At 46.1% G+C, this 20886-nt stretch overlaps 1 protein-coding gene and 1 long non-coding RNA gene across 10 annotated transcripts in view; one reads left to right on the top strand and one right to left on the bottom strand.

Moving 5' to 3' along the window:
* KCNH1 (potassium voltage-gated channel subfamily H member 1) overlaps positions 1 to 20886 on the bottom strand; it is a 429320-nt gene that overhangs the window by 83647 nt on the left and 324787 nt on the right. The window contains exon 11 of one of the 9 annotated variants that reach the window (XM_053310419.1): positions 11287 to 11824. The exons of the other annotated variants lie outside the window; for them this stretch is intronic. Within the exon in view, the coding sequence (XP_053166394.1) occupies positions 11717 to 11824 (108 nt within the window). The 3' untranslated portion in view covers positions 11287 to 11716. Of the gene's footprint in view, positions 1 to 11286; positions 11825 to 20886 lie in introns of those variants that run through there. 9 annotated transcript variants of the gene reach the window in all.
* On the top strand, positions 13829 to 20369 carry LOC128351198 (uncharacterized). Its single transcript, XR_008319637.1, has 3 exons — positions 13829 to 13991; positions 17222 to 17340; positions 20342 to 20369. It is a non-coding gene; the product is annotated as an uncharacterized LOC128351198 (long non-coding RNA).

Below are 20886 nucleotides of genomic sequence, written 5' to 3'. Positions count from 1 at the left end.
ATTGTAGTTGTCCAACCTGGAAGTTACCAGCTGGTGTACCATTGTTTTCAGGTCATTCTCCTCAAGGAATGGGCAGAGTTCTTGAATCAATCACAGGTGGTAAAAAGCATTCCTGGCCACAGGCTCAACCTCAGACACCCGGGTGAGACCTGGGTCTAAGAGCAATCCCCAACTATGAACCTGTTCTTTCTGGGGGAGTGTAACCTCATCCAGAACAGGAAGTTCTTTCCCATCTTGCAGATTATGGCCCCCAACAATGAGCGTCTTGCTTGGATTCAGCTTCAGTTTATTATCCCTCATCCAGCCCATTACTGCCTGTAGGCAGGCATTTAAGGGGCTAAAACCATTTATTGATATAGATGAGGAGAAATAGATTTGGGTGTCATCAGCATATTGATATCACCCAGCACCAAATCCCCTGATGACCTCAGCCAGCAGTTTCATGTAGATGTTAAAAAGCATTAGTGACAGAATGGAGCCCGGGGGACTCCATACAGTAGCTCCCACTTTGAAGAGCAACTGTCAGCAAACACCACCATCTGAAATCTACCCGAGATATAGGAGTGGAACCACTGGTGGAGCAAGGACGCCAGTGGCCCCTGTCCAGCTTGCTGCTGATGTCAGATGCAGGGGGTGTGGCCACATTAGCAAACGGGGCTGCATGCACCATTTGCAAGTAAATTTTGGCTGATGCCGCACTCGCAGCATGGCCAGGAGTGCCTTTCTCTGCTTGCAAAAGCAGGGAGACACATTCCCGGCCAGACTGGGAGCCTAACACTGGCTGAAGCCTTTCAAAAATGGAGCCGCATGGCGGTGTCCAAAACTACAGATTCTCTTCCCAGAAATTTCCCATAAACCCCCAAGTTCTCCTGCTTGATTCAATCTCCTTCAGGATGGTGTTATCAGTAAAAGAGTGACGTAGCCATTCAAACACAGACACTCTGCAACCATTCACACACAGAGACACAGGCACACACAGGCACAGGCACACACACAGAGGCAGATACACACCTTCACCCATTCTGGCGCACTTCTCGCCTCGGCTTCTGGCCCCGGCAAGCCAGCATTCCCTGCCAGCTGCCCTGCCCCCAGGGCTCAGATGGCCTCTGTGTCTGAACATTTGCAGAGGCCATCTGAGTCCTGGGGGAGGAGGCTGGGGCAGCCTGCAGGGAACGCCAGCTTGTCATGGCTGGGGCGAGGTGAGCACCAGAATGGGTGAGGGGCATGTGCCAGAAGGGAGTAGCAAGCAAAAGCAGCAGGCAGGAGCACTGGCAGGGAAGCTGGTCGCTGTCCACACATGGTGTGCCATCTGAGCACCAAGAGTGGTGGGGACAAGGAGAACACTGATACATTGGTCCAGCGCTGCAGTGCAGTGCTGCAGCCCTGAGGGAACTGAGTGGCCATTGGGCCAGAGGGGCAGGGTTGGGGCAGCTGGAAGGGCAGAGACATGAGCCAGCCGCCATGTTTATTGTGGGCAGTGCTATGGGTACTGTAAACTCAAACGTGCTACTGCACAGACTCTGTTAGCACTAAAAACACATTTTTCTGCCTCTTAAAAACCAACTTTGAGGATCAATCATAAAATAACAAAAAAATCGGTTCCCAGAGGGATATACAAAAGGCAACTTTTCTGGCATGAAGTCTAAAGGCTGAAACTATGCAAGTGGACTACAAAATAGGGGTATGCAATTCGGGAATTCGGTGATTTGGTTCGGGACCCGAACCAAATCACCCCTGTTCTGTTTTGTGCCCGAATATGGGCCACCCAAATCACCCTTGATTCGGTTCGGATTCGATTTAATCCAAATCCGAATCTGAATCGATTCGGGGGGTAAAAAAGGGGCCCAGGGGCAAAATTGTGGGGTGGGGTGGTAGTGCCCAATGGGTGGAGTCTACCACCCCAATTTCAGGGGAATTGGGCAAAGGGCTGATTTTGGGGGAATTTTTGAAATTTTAGTGACTTTGGGGCAGTTCGGGGGCATAGCATGGGATCTGGGCAAAAAGAGTGGGGTGGCGTGGTAGTGCCTAATGGGTGCAGGCTACCACCCCAATTTCAGGGGGATTTGGCAAAGGGCTGATTTTTAGTGAATTTCTGAAGTTTTCATGTCTTTGGGGCAGATTGGGGCAGATTGGGGCAGATTGGGGCAGAAAGTGGGGACTGGGGCAGAATAGTGGGGTGGGGTGGTAGTGCCTAATGGGTGGAGGCTACCACCCCAATTTCAGGGGGATTGGACAAAGGGCTGATTTTTTGAGAATTTTTGAAGTTTTAGTGACTTTGGGGCAGTTTGGGGGCAGAAAGTGGATCTGCCCCAAAAGAGTGGGGTGGGGTGGTAGTGCCTAATGGGTGGAGGCTACCACCCCAATTTCAGGGGGATTGGGCAGAGGCCTGATTTTTTGGGAATATTTGAAGCTTTGGTGTCTTTGGGGCAGATTGGGGGCAGAAAGTGGATCTGCCCCAAAGGAGTGGGATGGGCTGGTAGATAGTGCCTAATGGGTGGAGGCTACCACCCGTCCCCAATTCAGAGTGATTGGGCAGAGGGGTGAATTTTGGTGAATTCTGAGGTTTGTCTTCATAAGGTGAAGTGTGCTAAATTGATTACTTCCTCATATTCATAGTAAGTGTGAAAAAGTGAAAGTGGGGTCATGAGAGTTGTTTAATTGAAAAAAATCTCATTTGCTATGATAGAATGAGAATTCACACCTCAGAAGTTTTTTGCACATCCCTACTACCAAATCATGTAAATAGCACTTCCTGAGTCTGAAAAAAATGTCGCCAACCCTTTAAGCCCCTGTTCAAAAGATTTTTTTTTTTAAAAAACAACCCTGCTCTATCTAAGCCATTTCCCAACAGATCTTCACCAAATTTGCAGGAGAGGTGTCTCTTGTTACCTAGTGAATGTGTGCTGATGGCTAGGCAGATTGGACAAATGGTTTTGATTTTATAAGCAACAGAGTGTTCAGGGCTTATAATGGTGGGACATTGAAAACACTCTCCAGCTTAACAAGATTGGTGCAATCGTGCCAGTATAATAATGGGCAAGAGGGAGCAATGATCTGATTTACAAGGCAGCTTCATAAGTTCATAGAAGCAGACTAGATTTTCACAGACTCATAGGATTTTAGAGCTGGAAGGGGCCTTGGAGGTTTTCTAGTTCAAGTTCTTACTCAGTGCAGGAAATCTGCTACAGCTTCTCTGACAGACGGCTGCCCAGTCTATATTTGAAATTCTCCAGTGAAAGAGAGCCTACTACTTTACAAGGGTTAGAGTGGTTAGAGTGCTTGACTAGAACCGGGGAGACCCGAGTTCAAATCCCCATTCAGCCATGATACTTGCAGAGTGACTCTGGGCCAGTCACTTCTCTCTCAGCCTAACCTACTTCACAGGGTTGTTGTGAGGAGAAACTTAAGTATGTAGTACACCGCTCTGGGCTCCTTGGAGGAAGAGCGGGATATAAAATGTAAATAAATAAATAAATGAATAAATTCATTCATTCATTCATTCATTCATTCATTCCACTGTCTAACCACCCCTACAGTTAGGGAATTCTTCCTAACGTCTAGCATAAATCTATTTGCTTGTAATTTCAACCTACTGGTTCTAGCCCTGCCCTCAGGAGCAACTGAGGGCGGAAAATCTACTACTTCTCACATGTGACACTCAGCATGGCAGCCCTAAGCAAATTCCTCTCCTCTGCTGCTGCTTTTAAGCTTTAAAATAAAGACACCAGAAGATCCAGTCACAGATTTCTCGCATCTCTTGTACTTTAGCCCGAAGATACAATATTGCTGATAGTTATGCAGATACGATCAAGGCAGGCAATGTCTGTTCTCCAGCAACTTCTTCCCCTTTAAACTGCAGCACTCCTCTGAAAGCTTTATAACAATTCCAGCTAAGGCTTAATGGGGAGAAGGGGGAGAAAGGCTTTGGGACAAGCTCAGTTTCTGTTTCTTTCCATTAATTTTCCAATCTGTTAACTTCTAATAGTCTTTAGATCTTTCTAAATCCAGGAACGTTATTGCTTTCTCTGCTATTTTTCTAGCCACTACTCTTCTGTGTGTATATAGTTTGGGCAGTTTCCAATATCAGCCTATATATCTGAGATGGAAACACATTCATCTGTTGTATATTTGGAAGTGTGTATGTGTGTGAGTGAAATAAAGTCAAACTTTTGAATAACCTACAGATACCCGATTTTGCATACACAATCTTTTTACACTGGAATATGCTTGCTGAAAGCTTTTTTTATTTATTTAAGAAATTCTGAATATTATACTTCCTGATTACCTACAGATAACAAATTTTGCATGAACACTCCAGCCATTTATATTAGTTGAATGCACTACATTTTACACCAGAATGTGCTGAGGGGAGGGCTTAAATCCCCCCTCACAATATTTTTAGATGCAGTTATGAATATAATAATTTAAATATCATTAAGAACATAGCCCTGCTGGATCAGGCCCAAGGCCCATCTAGTCCAGCATCCTGTTTCACACAGTGGCCCACCAGATGCCTCTGGAAGCCTACAGGCAGGAGTTGAGGGCATGCCCTCTCTCCTGCTGTTACTCCCCTGCAACTGGTACTAAGAGGCATCCTGCCTTTGAGGAGAGCTTCCAGCTATAGAGCGGTATATAAATGTAAGTGCTATTGCTATTGCTATTGCTATAGCCCTCTGACTAGCAGCCGTTGATAGACCTCTCCTCCATGAAGTTATCCAATCCCCTCTTAAAGCCATCCAGGTTGTTGGCTGTCACCACATCTTGTGGCAGAGAATTCCATAAGCTGATTATGTGTTGTGTGAAAAAGTACCTCCATTTGCTGGTCCTAAATTTCCTGGCAATCAATTTCATGGGATGACCCCTGGTTCTAGTATTATGTAGAGGAAGAAGAATTTCTCTCTCTCCACTTTCTCCACACCATGCATGATTTTATAGCCCTCTATCATGTCTCCCCTTAGTTACCTCTTTTCCACAGTAAAAAGCCCCAGATGTTGTAGCTTTGCCTCATAAGAAAGGTGCTCTAGGCCCCTGATCATCTTGGTTACCCTCTACTACACCTTTTCCGGTTCTACAACGTCCTTTTTTAGAGGACACTGTTCTCAACAGGTTTTTGACACTCACTAATCACATCAACAATTCCAAAATGACATCATGCCCATGAGAAGATCCTTCTTAGATTCAAATTTACTATTATTCAGATTTACCATATACGGTAATTATTCAATAAAACGAATAATGTTTGGAGTTGAAATCCTACAAAGTTCAAACTGTTCTTTTGCTTTCCTTTTGCAAGCACATTAATTAAAAAAACCACCCTATTACATATATGTAATTGCTTGAACTTTCTTTTAAGTTTCTTATAACTTTGCACAGTCAACAGCAGACCTCATCTACTAGTACCTTATTAATAAATAGTGTTCCTAAGTGGAGATTATCACTGCATAGAATAACATATTCCAAACTGCTCAGTCAGTGCCTTTCAGGAGAAGCTGTCCACCCCCTAACCCTTGGCTTTTTAATGCATTTGGGGTCAAATCCTGCTTTAGGTTGTAGTCTTAGTAATCAAGTCCCTCAAGCACAAATCTTGATATATGATGGGAGGTGAAGCAGCAATTCGAGAAAAGGCAGGATTTTCCACCTCAAGCTACAGAACTGTAGTGGAAGCTGTTTATCCATGAGTAGTAACATTATGGAGATGGGGCCATAGGTTAGTGGTAGAGCATCTGTTTTGCATGCACAAGGCCTCGGATTTAATTGCTGGCATATCCACGTAGGGCTGGGAGAGGCTCCTGTCTGAAACGCTGAAGAGCCACTGATGGTCAGTGTAGACAATACTGAGCTAGATGGACCAATGGTCTGGTTCAGTATAAGGGCAGTTTCCTATGTTCCTATACTAAGGGAAGCACCACACATTGCAATTGCTGGGAGAATCACAGGTTCTCCCCATAGCAGACATGTAATGTTGTGACATCATACAAAAACTTTTAAACACTTGCATACATACTGCATACCTGATTGAGCCAGGTTTTCCAGACACAGGTACACAAGTGTGTTGTGTGTGATGGCCATACAGTGAAGCTGTTTGCATGAGCAGCCCCACTTGGGCTTGCACAGCCCTACTCAGGTAGGGTTGCTCGTGTGGAGTGCCGGGATCAGCCCGGATCCCGGTGCTGCCACGCCAGGTAGCCTGTGTTTTTTTACTCAGGCTTTTACTGACCAGGCGCTTCCACCCCAGTCCCTGGTCGTGTGGCTGCTCGGGTAGCCTGAAGCCTGAGCAGCCACAGAGCTGGGCGGCTAGAGCGCCCGACAGTGGGGAAATCCCCCAATGTACCACATTCCTCATGTGGTGCATTGTGGGATTTCTGGAAGCTGGGATTTGTTTCCCTGGTCTCTAGATGGCGCCGCCATTCCCAGCAGTGCGGCTCGTGCGAGCAGCATGGCCAAAAAGAAGAAAAGATTGTCTGGGGGAAAGGTAGGTGAGATCCTGCCTTTCCCCCACCCTCCCCTGCCCCACAACATTAGGTCATGTGAATGACCTTATTATATTTTTGCTGTTACAACATGTGTTTTTCCTGTATCAGTTGTAATGCTGAGTTTCTCACCGATGGGTGTACATAGGTGTTTATAGATGCCCACGTTACATGTTCACCCTGGTCATGTACTAATGCTATTATTCTCTGAGGCAACAGCAATGTGCAGAGCCACATCAATACAACCAAGAACATAAGAACAGCCCTGCTGGATCAGGCCCAAGGCCCATCTAGTCCAGCATCCTGTTTCACACAGTGGCCCACTAGATGCTGCCGGAAGCCACAGGCAGGAGTTGAGGGCATGCCCTCTCTCCTGCTGTTACTTCCCTGCAACTGGTACTCAGAGGCATCCTATAGCCCTCCATCCTATAGCCCTCCAACTAGTAACCGATGATAGACCTCTCCTCCATGAAGTTATCCAAACGATTTGTACCCAAATCTACCTGTTTGGGGTGATTTGTGGAGAAAACAAATCACCCCTGTGCTAGCTGGCCAGATTCGGGTCCAAAACAAATTGCCCAGATTTTGGACCTGAAAAATTTATAGATTTGGACTTCCATTTTGTGGCAATCTCAATTGCTGTCTCCATTTTGTGTCAGGGATTTTTTTTAAAAAAAATCCTGCCCTCCCATGCTTCAGACTGGGGACTTGCAGTGTGCAATGATTGGCTGGCAATTCTCCCCTGGTTCCAAACTGGCTTGTTTCCATTCAAATCTTGTGTTGCCGGGGTGACTGACCCCGCATTGGCTAGGGGAAGGGTCAAAGAAGGGACAAGGGTGGGGGAGTTTGAGGGAGGGATTTTCAAATGTACTTAAGGAGGCAGCCAGCCACCATTCTGCCTTTCTGCCTTGTGGGAGAGGTGAGAGAGCAAGAGAGAGCCATAGGAGCTTTGCTTTGCCTGCCTGCTGCTTGGAGCGGATTCTCTTCTTTTTGTTCCTGCTTTCCTGATTGAGGAAGAGAGAAAATATTTTTTCCCCCACCCCTTCCTGCTGCTGAGAGAATCACTGCCTGCGCCTGCTGTCTGTGCGAATCAATTTGGGTTCAAAACAATTTGTATCCTAATCTACCTGTTTGGGGAGATTTGTGGACAAAACAAATCGCCCCTGTGCTAGCTGGCCAGTTTCAGACTAAAAACAAATCGGGGGTAATTCAATTCGGGTACAAATCAAATCAGGGGCGTAGCAAGGTTGGAGTGGGCCAAGAGACAAGATTTTAAAATGCCACCCCACCCCCCACTGAAGCTCAGCTCATGAAGTAAAGAAATCTTAAATGAGGCTGAATAGTGGTAACAAAAAGCATAGTACATTCATATCTATATATATCTATATCTATATCTATATATATCCTAAATTTTTTTAAAAGGTTTTGTAAATTGTGGATGATGCAAGTCATTTAATGGTACTAGAGAAAGACATGCTGTACTGGTAGCGCCATGTGTTAACTCTCACATCATTTTCGAAGGATGAATACAACTGAAGGAAGCCTGGGTGTGTGCGGAGTCAGTCATGTGACTTGCCTCTGGGGGGCCCCCCAAGGCAGTGGGCCCCCAGACAACTGTCTCCCCTTGCCCTATTGTAGTTACGCCCCTGAATCAAATCAAAAAAATCTATTTGTGCACATCTCTAATATACTGATCATACAAATAATGTGATCCTGTCAAACCTCCAGAAACACTTCCACAAAAAGCTACAGCACAGCTGCATGGAAGTTTTTCACACCTGGCTTTTAGTCCGCATCTCCTCCAGAATGGAGGCCAAATTTACCCGGAAGTCCCTGCGAGCTATCGGGGAGCACTTCACACAGAATTCAGGTTTTTCTATTCCATGTTAGAGTTTAGCCTGATTTATATCCGAGGTTCAAAAATTGACTTTTTGCATTGTTGGGGGGGGGGGGCAACTTCAAACTCGCAGTAAAGTCTATCAGTAAACCCGTTGGCAAAACCTGCTGTCTGGGAAAGCTCATTTTGGTTGATTTTCACCTGGAAGATTGTGCAGCTGTTTTAAACAAGTCAAGTTTTCTGAGCTCTAAAAAGCAATAGAAAGAAAAATGGGGGAAACCATTGGAGAAGGATGTTCCACTCATGCTGTCATCCAGATCATCTATAAAAACTGAGTTAATGATGAGTTCCAATTCTACAATAAATGTCCAGTTTGGAAGCATCAATGCACCTCATTTTCCAGTAAAGCACTCCCTGTACTTGTAGAATCAGTACCTATCGTATTTCTTCATATTTCTTTCGGGGATGAAAGGGAAGGGCCCCAGACAGACAGCTTAAAACAGGACTCAATACTGTAACAGTAATTTGGCTTTTATCGACATTTTCTTAGGACACCTCAGCAAATCTGGATTTGCTGATCAAGCAGTCTGAATTATTTGCACTTCAAAAGTCAAATATTAGTGTTCTCCTAATTGCTAGCCCCATGAAGAGTGTTTTGAAGTACAGGAAATAATCCCTTTCTTTTCTTCATTTTAAGTTTACAGGTATCTCAGTTACAGCATCAGCTTTTTCACATTAACATTCAAATTTCTTTGACATGATAACTGCCTTGTACTGCTTGGTGCCAGCTGTTCCACTCTTGCAGCAGAGTCTGCAACTTTCAGATGCTGGTGCTGCATTAAAATGAATTAGTCTGAAAAGGGACTCTTTTATTCATATGTAAATAAGTATAACCTATGATTAGCATGGCCATCTCAGTGTATTTTGATTGGATGTGATTTCAGTGAATATAGGGCAATGCCATAAATCAGTGTGGATTCTGAGTCTACTGCAATCACAACCACCCCAATGGTAATATTTGTGAGCCACAATTGGTAACCATGAGGGCCAACAGTCACCTGGAGGAGGATGTGATCATGCTCTGCCCATCTAATGTGTCATCCCCACCTCTGCCATTCCTGCACATGGATGCAGGAATGGACCGTGTGAATGCCACTTCCACAAGTGGATTCCAACATGTCTAGGCTAAAATCACATGGTTGATCTGGACTAAATGGGACTCACTTCCAAGCTTACATGTTTAGAATTCCACTATTAAACTTCCAATGATAGATGCCTGTAATACTGTAACCAAAGCTGAGCCAAAACTGATCTAAAACCAGTGCAGGCTTTGATACTTTTAGTCAAGACTTCATGGGGAGGCATCTTTGTAGTGCCCCAAAGATCAGGAGTTGCTCTGTTACCTAGGCAACTCTCCATCTCTATCTCCTGGCACTGAGCTGCAGCACAGTAGGAAGAACAAAATGGCACGGCTAATGATGGTGAAGTTGGATGTCGTCTCTGCATTAAGATGGATGTCGTCTCTGCATATATCTCTGCATATGGGGCAGGGAAGGAGTTGGAAGTATTCTACACCCCACACATCTCCAAGTTCACCCCAAATTTTCTACTAGATGATACTCTAGCTCAGGCCTGCTCAATTTAAGCCCCCTGAGCTGTTTTTGAACTACAACTCCCATAATCTCCAGCTACAGTGGCCAATAGCCAGAGGTTATGGGAATTGTAGGCCAACATCTGCAGGATGGCTGAAGTCAGGGGCGTAACTACTATTAGGCAAGGGGAGGCAGCTGCCTGGGGGCCCCCACGCCTGGAGGGGGCCGCCAGAGGCAAGTCACATGACTATATACTGTGAAGTGTGTGTGTGTGTGTGTATCAGCGAGGGGCCCATTTTAAAATTTTGTCTCTGGGCCCACTCCAGTCTTGTTACGCCCCTGGCTGAAGTTGAGCAGCCCTGCTCTAGCTCAGCATTAGTAGTAACACCTGATCTTTGTACATGGGACCATTTTATAGCATGAGCCATATATGCCTTTTGTGTTAGCAACGTATGTTGTATTTATATCACATAAAGCTCTATCATTGTGGAGAGTAGGAAATCCTTGCTATAAAGGAGTACAAGAAACAGAGATACTAAAAATAACTACAAGAGTTTACTGATTATTTTCTGCACATTTCACATTTATTTTAATACAGAAATTCCCAACTAGTGATCATACTAAAATTGAGAGAGGAACTGTGAACAGATACCGTTTTTACCAGAGTGACTGAGGCTTCAGATAATTCCTGTTCTTCCCACATATACCTTACCCGAATAGCTAACATTTTGCCCTGGGGAAAACAGGTTTTGTCTTTCATTAAATCACAGAAACAATAAGTGAAGCAAGATTATATCTGCTGCAGATGAAAGTATTACACTATAACTCTAAACCTAATCTTAAACCAGCTTTAGGCTTTTTCCTATAGGCATGTAGTTGCTAGACAACCTGATCATACTGAAGAGCCTGTCCTCATTCAGTTTTGCTGCAAAACTGTGGTTGTGTCCTGGTGACCATTAGAATCCCTTCTTAGACCAACACAGGGGCAATCGCTGGATTGTGGTGGCATGACCCTTGTGTCAGAATGTGGTTCATGACAGTTTTTTATAAAGGAAGGGGGATTTAAAGGGCTGTATGGACAGACAGGAAAAGGGAGCTGAAATGTACACTCACCGAGGCGCGGCCTGTGAATGCGCCTCCGGGGGGCAGGCGGCGGGTGGCTTCTTTAAATGTAAACGGAGCCGGTGCTCTGTGCTGCCCAGCAGCCCCGCGGCGGGGAATCGCCTCTGCACTCACCTGGTCACTGGCCGGGGCTCACCTCCGTGGGAGCCAGGTGAGTGGCGGAGGCGATTCCCTGCCGCGGAGGCTGCTGAGCAGCACGGAGCACCGGCTCCATTTACACTTAAAGAAGCCACCCCCCCGCTGCCCCCCCCCCCGAGGTGCGTTCACGGACCGTGCACTCATCAGTGCTTTCCTTTACCTGAAACTGCTGCTCCACAATCAGTTTTATGTGGTGAGATTATTTCCGATCTCTGCGTGCTTAAAGCCTGGTGAAACATGCAGGAATAGTTTGTGGTACAGTCTTCTTGGCATATGCCACTTCAGATTTCTTGTGTGGGATCAAATATTTGGGTACTCCTCCAATTTTTTTTTTTTAAACTTTGACTCCCCTACTGCACAGTGAGATGCCAGTCTCAGAGAGGGGCAGCAGGTGTGCTTGCTGCCTCCAAGCCACTCTGCAAGCCTGTCCACACTGCTTGCTTATTTATTGGTTGCATTTTCATACTGCCTCTCTGGCTTGACCAAAACACACAAAGCAGTTTATAATAATAAAAATAAATGAACAAGCTACAGAAGATTTTAAAAATAGTGTTGTCTCAGGACACTGATGATCTTGTCAGGAGCCAAGGACCAGAGCGCCCTGGCTTAGGTGCCTCCTTCCTTGCCTCCCTCTCAGAGCACGTGGGTTTTTCAGTATTCCTGTTCTGGAGGAAATAAAAATAACTACAATCTGGGCTACACCCACTCAGAAAATGGGGGGGGGCCCTGCCCCAACAGTCCTCACAGGCCAGTGATAGTCTCCATGGGAGCAGATGTTATGAGCCCCCCTGGCCGGGATGCCTCCTTACCTTCCTCTCAGGGCACACGGTTCTTTCTTTTTCTTCTGGGCAGGTGGGGAAAGAGCTGCCTCAACAGTCTGCACAGGCCAGTGCTGCTCCCTATGGAGTCTCTATGGAGCTTCTGATGGCCGGGCTGCTCCCTGGCTACTAGCAATAGCAATAGCACTTATATTTATATACCGCTCTATAGCCGAAGCTCTCTAAGCAGTTTACAATGATTTAGCATATTGCCCCCAACATTCTGGGTACTCATTTTACCGACCTCGGAAGGATGGAAGGCTGAGTCAACCTTGAGCCCCTGGTCAGGATCGAACTTGTAACCTGCTGGTTACAGGGCAGCAGTTTTACCACTGTGCCACCAGGGGCTCATTAAGGAGAGCATCGTCACATTTCCAGTGCTACTCCCATTGAGAAACTTAGGAGTAGCATCAGACATGTGATGACAGTCTTGGAGTACCCGCCCTCTTCCTATCGGAAGCAATGCAGGTGGGCTACAGAGTGGCTTGGAAGCACTGAGCTTGCCCCTCTCTCGGATCAGTGGCTTGTTCCACAGTAGGCTCAGACTCGCTCCCCCCCCACCGCCAGATGAGCACAAAACTGCTGCTGGGAGTGTGGACCGTGCTCCCAGGTGATCCGTGCCGTGCCACTCAGTGCAGAGCTCCGGAGGCCAGGACAATGCATCCCGGCCTCCAGATATCCTACAATGCACTGCACCATGAATGCGGTGCCTTGACAGGATCCCCCGTCATATGGGCGCTCTAGGCACCTGTCTCTGTGTTTCCTCGTGCTGTGTGCAGCTCGAGGAGACACACAATCCCAGCAGCCAGATTAAGAGAGTGCTTGTTTTCCTTAACCTCAGCTAAGAGCCAGGCTTGGGCTGGGCGGGAGTGCCGAGATCTGCACGGATCCCGGTGCTCCACACGAGCAGCCTAGCACAATCCAGGCTGCTCATGAGAACCGCCTCATGATGTGCCCCAGCCAATCTCAAAAGGAAAGATCCACCGTCCTTTTAACAACAGGAGAAATCTGACTAGAAGCGCAAACCACTAGCCAGCAGCAGCTACGAACTCTAGACTCAAGGATGACAGCCGCGAACCGAAAATGTATCTGACAGGCCACGAGCACATAAGAAACGTCACTGCAGAGGTTAACTGCTTTGGAGAGAATGCGGTTGGCATAAGAGATGTTTGGCATCATGCATCTTCCTGTCTCAATATTATATGACAGCAGTAGCGAGGTAACACTGCGAGATAATAGAGATGCTGTGTTTATCGTTGCCTGTAGCTGCTGCTGTGCATTCACTGTCACACCACCTCACTTTAAACTCCCTCTACCACCTGCATGTTAGAAATGCTTGATCTGCTGAATTGTGCCTATTACTGATACTGCTGAGTTTCAGAAGGGGGTTGGGCAGGGGAATTTAACCTTCCCAGTTTGGAAATAATGAGGGGTTTTTACCATCGGAACCAAAATATATTTAAATTTCAGCTCGGGTTGTAAATAGGTTTGAGCTGTTCTGTTGCTCCCATTCTTTTCTCCAAATTTACATCCTGGCAGCAGCTTTGGGCCAAAGTACCTGTAATATTAAGCCTATTATTAGGGATAACAGACTTGTTGTTAACAGAGTAGATGGGAAGCTGCCTTATATGAAAGTCAAACCATCCAGCTCAATATAGTTTGTACTGAGTGGCAGCAACTCTCTAGCTGCTCCCCTCATTTTTGTTTTCTGTTTTTGCAGCATCATAGTTGATGAATTTGGCAGTGGCAGGGGAGTGGGGGACCTGCTGGCACATCCACTGCAAAAGCCTCTGTTGTTTGCCCCTCACCCACCAACTGTTGGCAGCACTCACCGATCACTTTCCACTGGACACCACCGCCATTCACCCTCACCCAACCCCTGCTGGCTTCCACTCACTCTGAGCCTGCCAATCCACTCATATCAGCCAGCTGGCTTTCCACGGCTGGCTGGCATGGTATAATGAAGTTTCTATCTGGTGCAGGCAGTTTATGCGAGGACCCAGGGTAAGCAGAGGTATGTTTTGACTGCGATGGTGTGCCTCAGCAGTGGCAGGGCCTGGTGGCAGGGCCCCATAGTGGTTGGGCCCCACAGTGGCCCTGCAGTGGTCCCACTGATAACCCCCCCCCCAAGGCCTGTGATCAAGGCTGGTGGCGGCCCATGTGCGGCTGCCGCCGTGGCCCCCTGATCCTCCCCCCTGCAGCTGACGTCAGACACCCAGCTAGCCATGCCCCCGCATCTGATGTCAGATGCGGGGACATGGTCTCCCTTCCAAATGGGGCCACACAGCCCCATTTGGAAATGAGATCAGCTCGCGCTGCGTTGGGCAGCGTGGGCCCGAGTGACTCTCCCTGCCTTAAAGGCAGGGAGAGCTGTTCCAGCCACGCTGCCAATGCAGCACGGGCCGATCTCTCTCCTGAACAGGGCCGCACGGCCCCATTTGGGAGGGAGATCGATCGGCCTGCGTTGGCAGCGAGACCAGAAGCAGGTCTCCCTGCCTTTAAGGCAGGGAGAGTCATTCTGGCTATGTTGCCAATGCAGCGTGGGCCGATTTTGGCTCCAAACAGGGCCCTGGGGCCCCACTTGGGACTGAAATAATGCCCCTGTGTCTGACATCAGACGTGGGGGGCATGTCTGGGGCCGCGCTCGCAGCCCCTGATTGGTGGTGGCCCAAGTTCTTTGAACCTGTTCGCCCAATGGTGTCTCCGTCCCAGCATGGCAACTCAATTATAATTTCCCCATGTCCTGATCCATACCCAAAATCCACCCCATGGCTTCAACTTGACAAGAAAAAATGTTCTCACTGGTGCTCCCCACCTCCGCTTGTAAACAGTGTGCAGGGAGATGCTAATCAGGACCAGAACCATGCCTGGGGAGGGGGTAAAATTAAAGTAATTACCTCCATTCTGAGGTAAGATTAAGTCCCCACCCCACCATGGTCCAGATCTTTAAAGTAAAGTGTGCAATCAAGTCAATTTCGACTCCTGGCGCCCACAGAGACCTGTGGTTTCCTTTGGTAGAATACAGGAGGGGTTTATCATTGCCTCCTCCCACACAGGATGGGATGATGCCTTTCAGCATCTTCCTATATCGCTACTGCCCAGTATAGGTTTGGGTAACATACCAGCAGGGATTCAAACCAGCAACCTTCTGCTTGTTAGTCAAGCATTTCCCCACTGTGCCATTAGGTGGCTTCCAGATCTTTAGGAGGCACTAATTCAGTTGCTACTTATTCAGTTTAAAAGGAAGCCCATTAGTCTTAAAAATGGACTATTTGTACTTTGTGTATTTTGGCCCTTTAGATTGCAACTTTCCATGTCATATCACTTGCTGCTTGCACAAGACCCTTCAGTTTCAAAAGCCATTTGTTGTGTGATAGGGAGGGGGTTTGCTGTTCAGGAAAATGAGTCCAACAATCCCTTGAGCGTGTAGAACAAGCACATAAGAAATTTCATTATGGGGATTAACTGCTTTGGAGAGTTGCATGGTTCTCTGGATACTGGCTATAACGTGTAGAACAGTTCTAACTTGTCTTTGAGAAAGAGACTGTAACAGGTAATCAAAACTTACTGGCAAGTCCTTCCAATTTGTGTATGTGTGTGCACACAACTCTGTGTCGAACTGCTGACAAAACCCTTCTCCAATTCCTTCAGTGACCTTTTCTCAGCTTGACAGTCAGTCTCAATGAGCTCAGCCTGCTGCAAATTTGCCTGATCAATAGAAAGCTCTACTCTAATTATGCCAACGCAGAGGCTGGTGATTTCCCTTCCAGAGGAGCTTCCTGAATCCTGACCAAAGACCACTTGATACGATGGCAATTCTGAATGCCATAGCAATGCAAAGTTTTTGTGTGAGCAAACTTTTGACAAGGGCACACGAAGTCCAGCACTATCACCAATGTTTCAAAGGCGGTTTTAATGTGCTACAGCTTCCTAATCTGTAATTTCTTTAGAGAGGGAGGACTGGGAATTAATGGTGCTGTCATGTAAATACTGTAGTACTGTTGATTTTCAGAGTCTATGCATGTTTATCCTAAATCATATTTATTCTAATCTACAGAATTCTTTGCCATGGGATATGGTGATGGCCACTAGCTTGGATGGCTTTAAAAGGGGCTTAGACAAATTCATGGAGCACAGGTCTATCAATGGCTACTAGTCTGGTGGGTATAGGCTACCTCCAGCCTCAGAGGCATTATGCTTCTCCATACAAGTTGCAGGGGAGCAAGAGCTGAGGGCATGCCCTCAGCTCTTGCCTGTGGGCTTCCCGAGTCATCTGGTAGGCCACTGTGTGAAGCAGTATGCTGGATTAGATAGGCCTTGGGTCTGATCCAGCAAGGCTGAACTTATGTTCTTAAATCCAACGGTGTTAATAGGCCTTACTCCTTGGTACATGTGTTTAGGATTTCAGCCTTAATTATTTGCACTGAGATATCAATCTATTGTTAAGGAAGTTAGTTGTTCCTTAGGATATTGTTTCCTATCTGCTTCAAGAAGTTTGCCTGGAGATATACTGTACCAGGCATCAAGATGTGAACTAAGATGATGTTTTATACAGTTCCTGCTTGTTGAAAACTCCTTGCCTGCAGCTCTCTTTACATATTGTTCACTGAAGTGGAACACACTAATGTCTAACCCTTTTTACCTTTTCTAACCTTCAGGAGGCAGAACTGAATGCAGTCGGCATCAGGCAAACTGCACAGAGTTTGCCTGTGACAGTTTTCAATAGGCTTAAGTGTTAGACTCTGGTGAAACTGAAACCACCTGTGAAGTAAATGGATATTAACAATTGGGTATTATTTTATCTCCCCCCCCCGCTTTTTTTTAAAACTATAAGCCACTATAATCATTAATATTCCAAATTTAAAAATATATATGCTTCAGGATTGTTCATCCATTTTGCTTCAATTCATAGCTATGTGTTGTCATAACTTAAACATAGTATCTGATCCCTAATACATACTATTCATACTGTACAAAAGTTTGTCTTGCTGATCTAGTAATTTGATATGGGGACAAGGGCTTCAATGAGTTCATGGAGCTCCTCCAATACTTACATGGAGCTCCACAGCCAAAAGAGCTGCCTCATTCACTTCAATTGAGGGGAAGCTTTAAACATTGTCCTTTAGGAGCTCCTTCCAATACTGGATGAGTAAATTTTTCTATTTGATTCAGAATTGGGTCAGCAAAGATGAGCATCTTTGGAGAACACTCAGAATAAAACTGGTTTTTTTCCTTCTTCGTCAGGATTTCCAAGTTCATTTATAACACTGGCTGGATGACTTTGTGTTAGCGTAAACCTTCATCTACTACATTTTTGTTCAAGTCCTGGGCACTAATTGCTTCTCAAACAGAGCTAAGCAAAGGTAATTGTGGGCAAAGTCAGAGCCTTAGGGAATTATACAATCTCAGAGCTTGTCTGACCAAGTGCTGGGAAGCACTCCAATCCTCAAGGACATTTCTAGGGGTGTTAAAGAGTATTTCTGGGGGAAGGAGAGATTGGTAAAAACCACCCTGTCTGCACAGCGGGACTCTGGATTACTAAATGTTGCAGAGGTGCTTTGTACACATTGGCTCTGCACCATTAGTGGGGATGTTAGCCACTAAGAATATTTTGATAGCTAGTATTGATCAGTGTAAACAGCACTGATAAATGCTGACTAAGCATATAATTAAAGTAAAGTGTGCCGTTAAGTCAATTTTGACTCCTGGCGCCCACAGAACCCTGTGGTTGGAGGGGTTTACTATTGCCTCCTCCCACACAGTATGAGCTGATGCTTTTCAGCATCTTCCTATATCGCTGCTGCCCAATATAGTAGCAGCGGGGATTCGAACCGGCAACCTTCTGCTTGTTAGTCAAGCATTTCCCCACTGGGCCACTTAAGGTGACTAAGCATATAATTAATAGCTGATAATGAATCCTGCTCTCAGTGTAATCATTAACCAAGGATATTTGCATCATAAGGAGAGAGAAGGAGGAAATTCCACAAGCAAACCAGGATTCTGGTTCAGGATTCTGAAAAGTGAATACCTTCAAAGAGAATATACAATGAAACTTCTATAACTGAAAATAATTTTGTAGAAGACAGTCACTCCCAACGCAGTGATCTCTTGTGGGCACAAGGATTCTCCTCACATATTCATTGAGCTCTGCCTGCCTCCAAGGAAATGCACTCATTACAATGGATGAAACAGTTTTCATTCATTTATCCTGAATATTTTTGCCCTGCCTTAGACTCAAAAAGCATTCAAGGTAGCTTACAAAACAAAAATCACATAAAACTTGGCTCTCTGCTCCTTTCTTCAACCATGAACAATTCTGATGGAGAAGGCCATACTACTTGACCTCTCCCTATGCTACAGTCTGGTCTTGTGGTTGCAAGCATGACTTTTATTTTTATTTTTACATTTTTATACCGCCTTTCGTTAAAAGAAAACCCCAAGGCGGTTTACAAAAATTAAAAACATACAGCAAAAAGCAGTAAAAACATCAAGCTAAAAACAAGCATAAAAACAAGACAACAGATAAAAACACACAAGAACAGCAGTAAAAGACGATTATGTAAAAGCCTGGGTAAAAAGCCAAGTCTTTAAAAGCTTTCTAAAAACTGTGATGGAGTCCGAGGAACGAATGGCCACTGGGAGAGCATTCCAAAGTCTAGGGGCAGCAACAGAGAAGGTCCCTTAGGGGGAGAGAGAGAAGGGGGAGAACAGTCCCCTTAGTTAAGCAGGGTCCACCTCGGCTGCATATGAATGGGAAACTAGAAGTGTACACACTCTAAGATATTCCCCTCAGGGGATGGAGCCGCTCTCGGAAGAGCAGAAGGTTCCAGGTTCCCTCCTTGGCAGCATCTCCAAGATAGGGCTGAGAGATATTCCTGCCTGCAACCTTGGAGAAGCCGCTGCCAGTCTGTGAAGACAATACTGAGTTAGATAGACCAATGGTCTGACTCAGTATATGGCAGCTTCCTATGTTCCTAACAAGCATGAACAAATTCTAAGTGCAGACCCACCCTTTTCAATGGAAGTGAATTTAAGTCTGTCTGTAAGAACTAACAGTCTTCCTGAAAGAGCTGTTCAAAAATGGAAGAGTCTGTGTTGTTTTGTGCTGTGTTGTGCTGTGCTGTGCTGGGTTCTTCACTGAAAGTTTCCAGACAGAGGCTGTATGGCTAGCTGTCAGGCATACTGAAGTAGATTCCTATAATAAGCAAAGGGTTGGACTAGAAATCCTCCAAGGTCTCTTCCAACTCTAAAATTCTATTTTATTAATGGGAAAGCTTGCATATATATGAACTATAAGGCTAAATGGGAGGTCAGGTTCTGGGCAATATGGGAGGAGAGCTGGTCTTGGGGTAGCAAGCATGAATTGCCCCCTTGCTAAGCAGGGCACACCCTGGTTTACATTTGAAATGGGAGATTACATGTGAGAGCACTGTAAAATATTCCCCTTAGGGGATAGGGTTGCTCTGGGAAGGGCACCTGTATGCTTGCAGAACGTTCCAAATTCTCTCCCTGGCATCTCCAAGATAGGGCTGAGAGAAACTCCTGCCTGCAACCTTAGAGAAGGTTGTCTGTGTAGACAATACTGAGCTAGATGGACCAATGGTCTGACTCAGTATATGGCAGTTTCCTATGTTCCTATGTAGTGGTGCACCTAGGCAATTTGGGCACCCGGACCGTCCCTTCCACGAGGCCCCTTCCCCACCACGAGCCCCCCCCCATCGCCACGAGCCCTCCCCACCCACCTCCACTGCAGGGCTGAACCGCCGATCTTGCAAAGTATTCTAGCAGCCATGTGCACGACTGGGGGGTGGGGGTGAGCCAAGCAGCCCCCACCACAACACACAGGGCAGATAGAATAATTTGAAAGATAGGCAGTTCAGCTTCACAGTGGGGCGGGGGAGGTTTGCAGTGGAGGTGGTGGGGTGCTTGTGGCGGTGGCAGCAGGCTCCTCCCAGGCCTTTGGAAGCCCCCGCCCTGGACCTTGGAGGCCATGGGCTGGGGCCCCAAGGTCTGCGGGTAAGAGTTCCTCCATTCCTATGTTACAATCTGATTAGGAATTTAGATTTCAAAACCAAAAGTCTGGAGTTGAATGGACACCATGAAAAAAATTAGAGGCGGACAAACCAGCTAGTGACATTGTTGGGAAAGCAACCCAGTCAAATAACGTTTCCTGCAAGCTCCATGGCCTGAAACAACAACTAGGACTCTGGGATATTGTAAGAGTATTTCAGGTTCATAGCCAAATATGATGGCAGATGAAATATATACTGTGCTCTCTCTCTCTCTTACAATACTTAATTGTTTGACATTTGCCTCTTTTGATAGAATTAGGGTGCAAATTTCTTTTTTTATGTTGCTGCCTAGCATGTCTGTGCCGTGTGACAGCTGACGAGACAGATAAATAATCAAAGTGATGGTGAAGTTGTGCCCAGGCAAGATATCTCATTTGCAAAGGTAATATCTGAGCCACAACATCATTTTGATGATTCACACAAACCCTGTTATTGCCTAATAAGACAGAAAAGGATGTCGTGCCTTCTGCTCAAATGAATGGTTATTTGTGAAAGCAATTACGACCCTTAGCAGAATAACACCATTTGTAAATGGGCTGTGTGTAATAATTCAGGAGTGATGGAGGGCAAATGCAGGAAGGGCATCTTGCTGCATAAGTGATTGACTTGATTCAACAGCTAAAGTTGGGATCTGACAATAATAAGGGAGAAATGAAACGCTTAGTCCATGGACGCTAAAATAACATGAGTGTGTTTCAGGACAGGACTGCAGAAGTCTTTTCACCTTCTGCATCTCTAACATGTTGCCCCAAAAAGAAACTGCACAGAGAGAATTTGCAAACATGGATGCTGCAAATCACTGTAGTTTTCTACGCACTAGGCAAATATTCCCAAACA

This window comes from Hemicordylus capensis, chromosome 1 (genome assembly GCF_027244095.1).
Source record: "Hemicordylus capensis ecotype Gifberg chromosome 1, rHemCap1.1.pri, whole genome shotgun sequence".
NCBI lineage: Eukaryota > Metazoa > Chordata > Lepidosauria > Squamata > Cordylidae > Hemicordylus > Hemicordylus capensis.
This window is presented reverse-complemented; position numbering and strand designations above follow the sequence as displayed.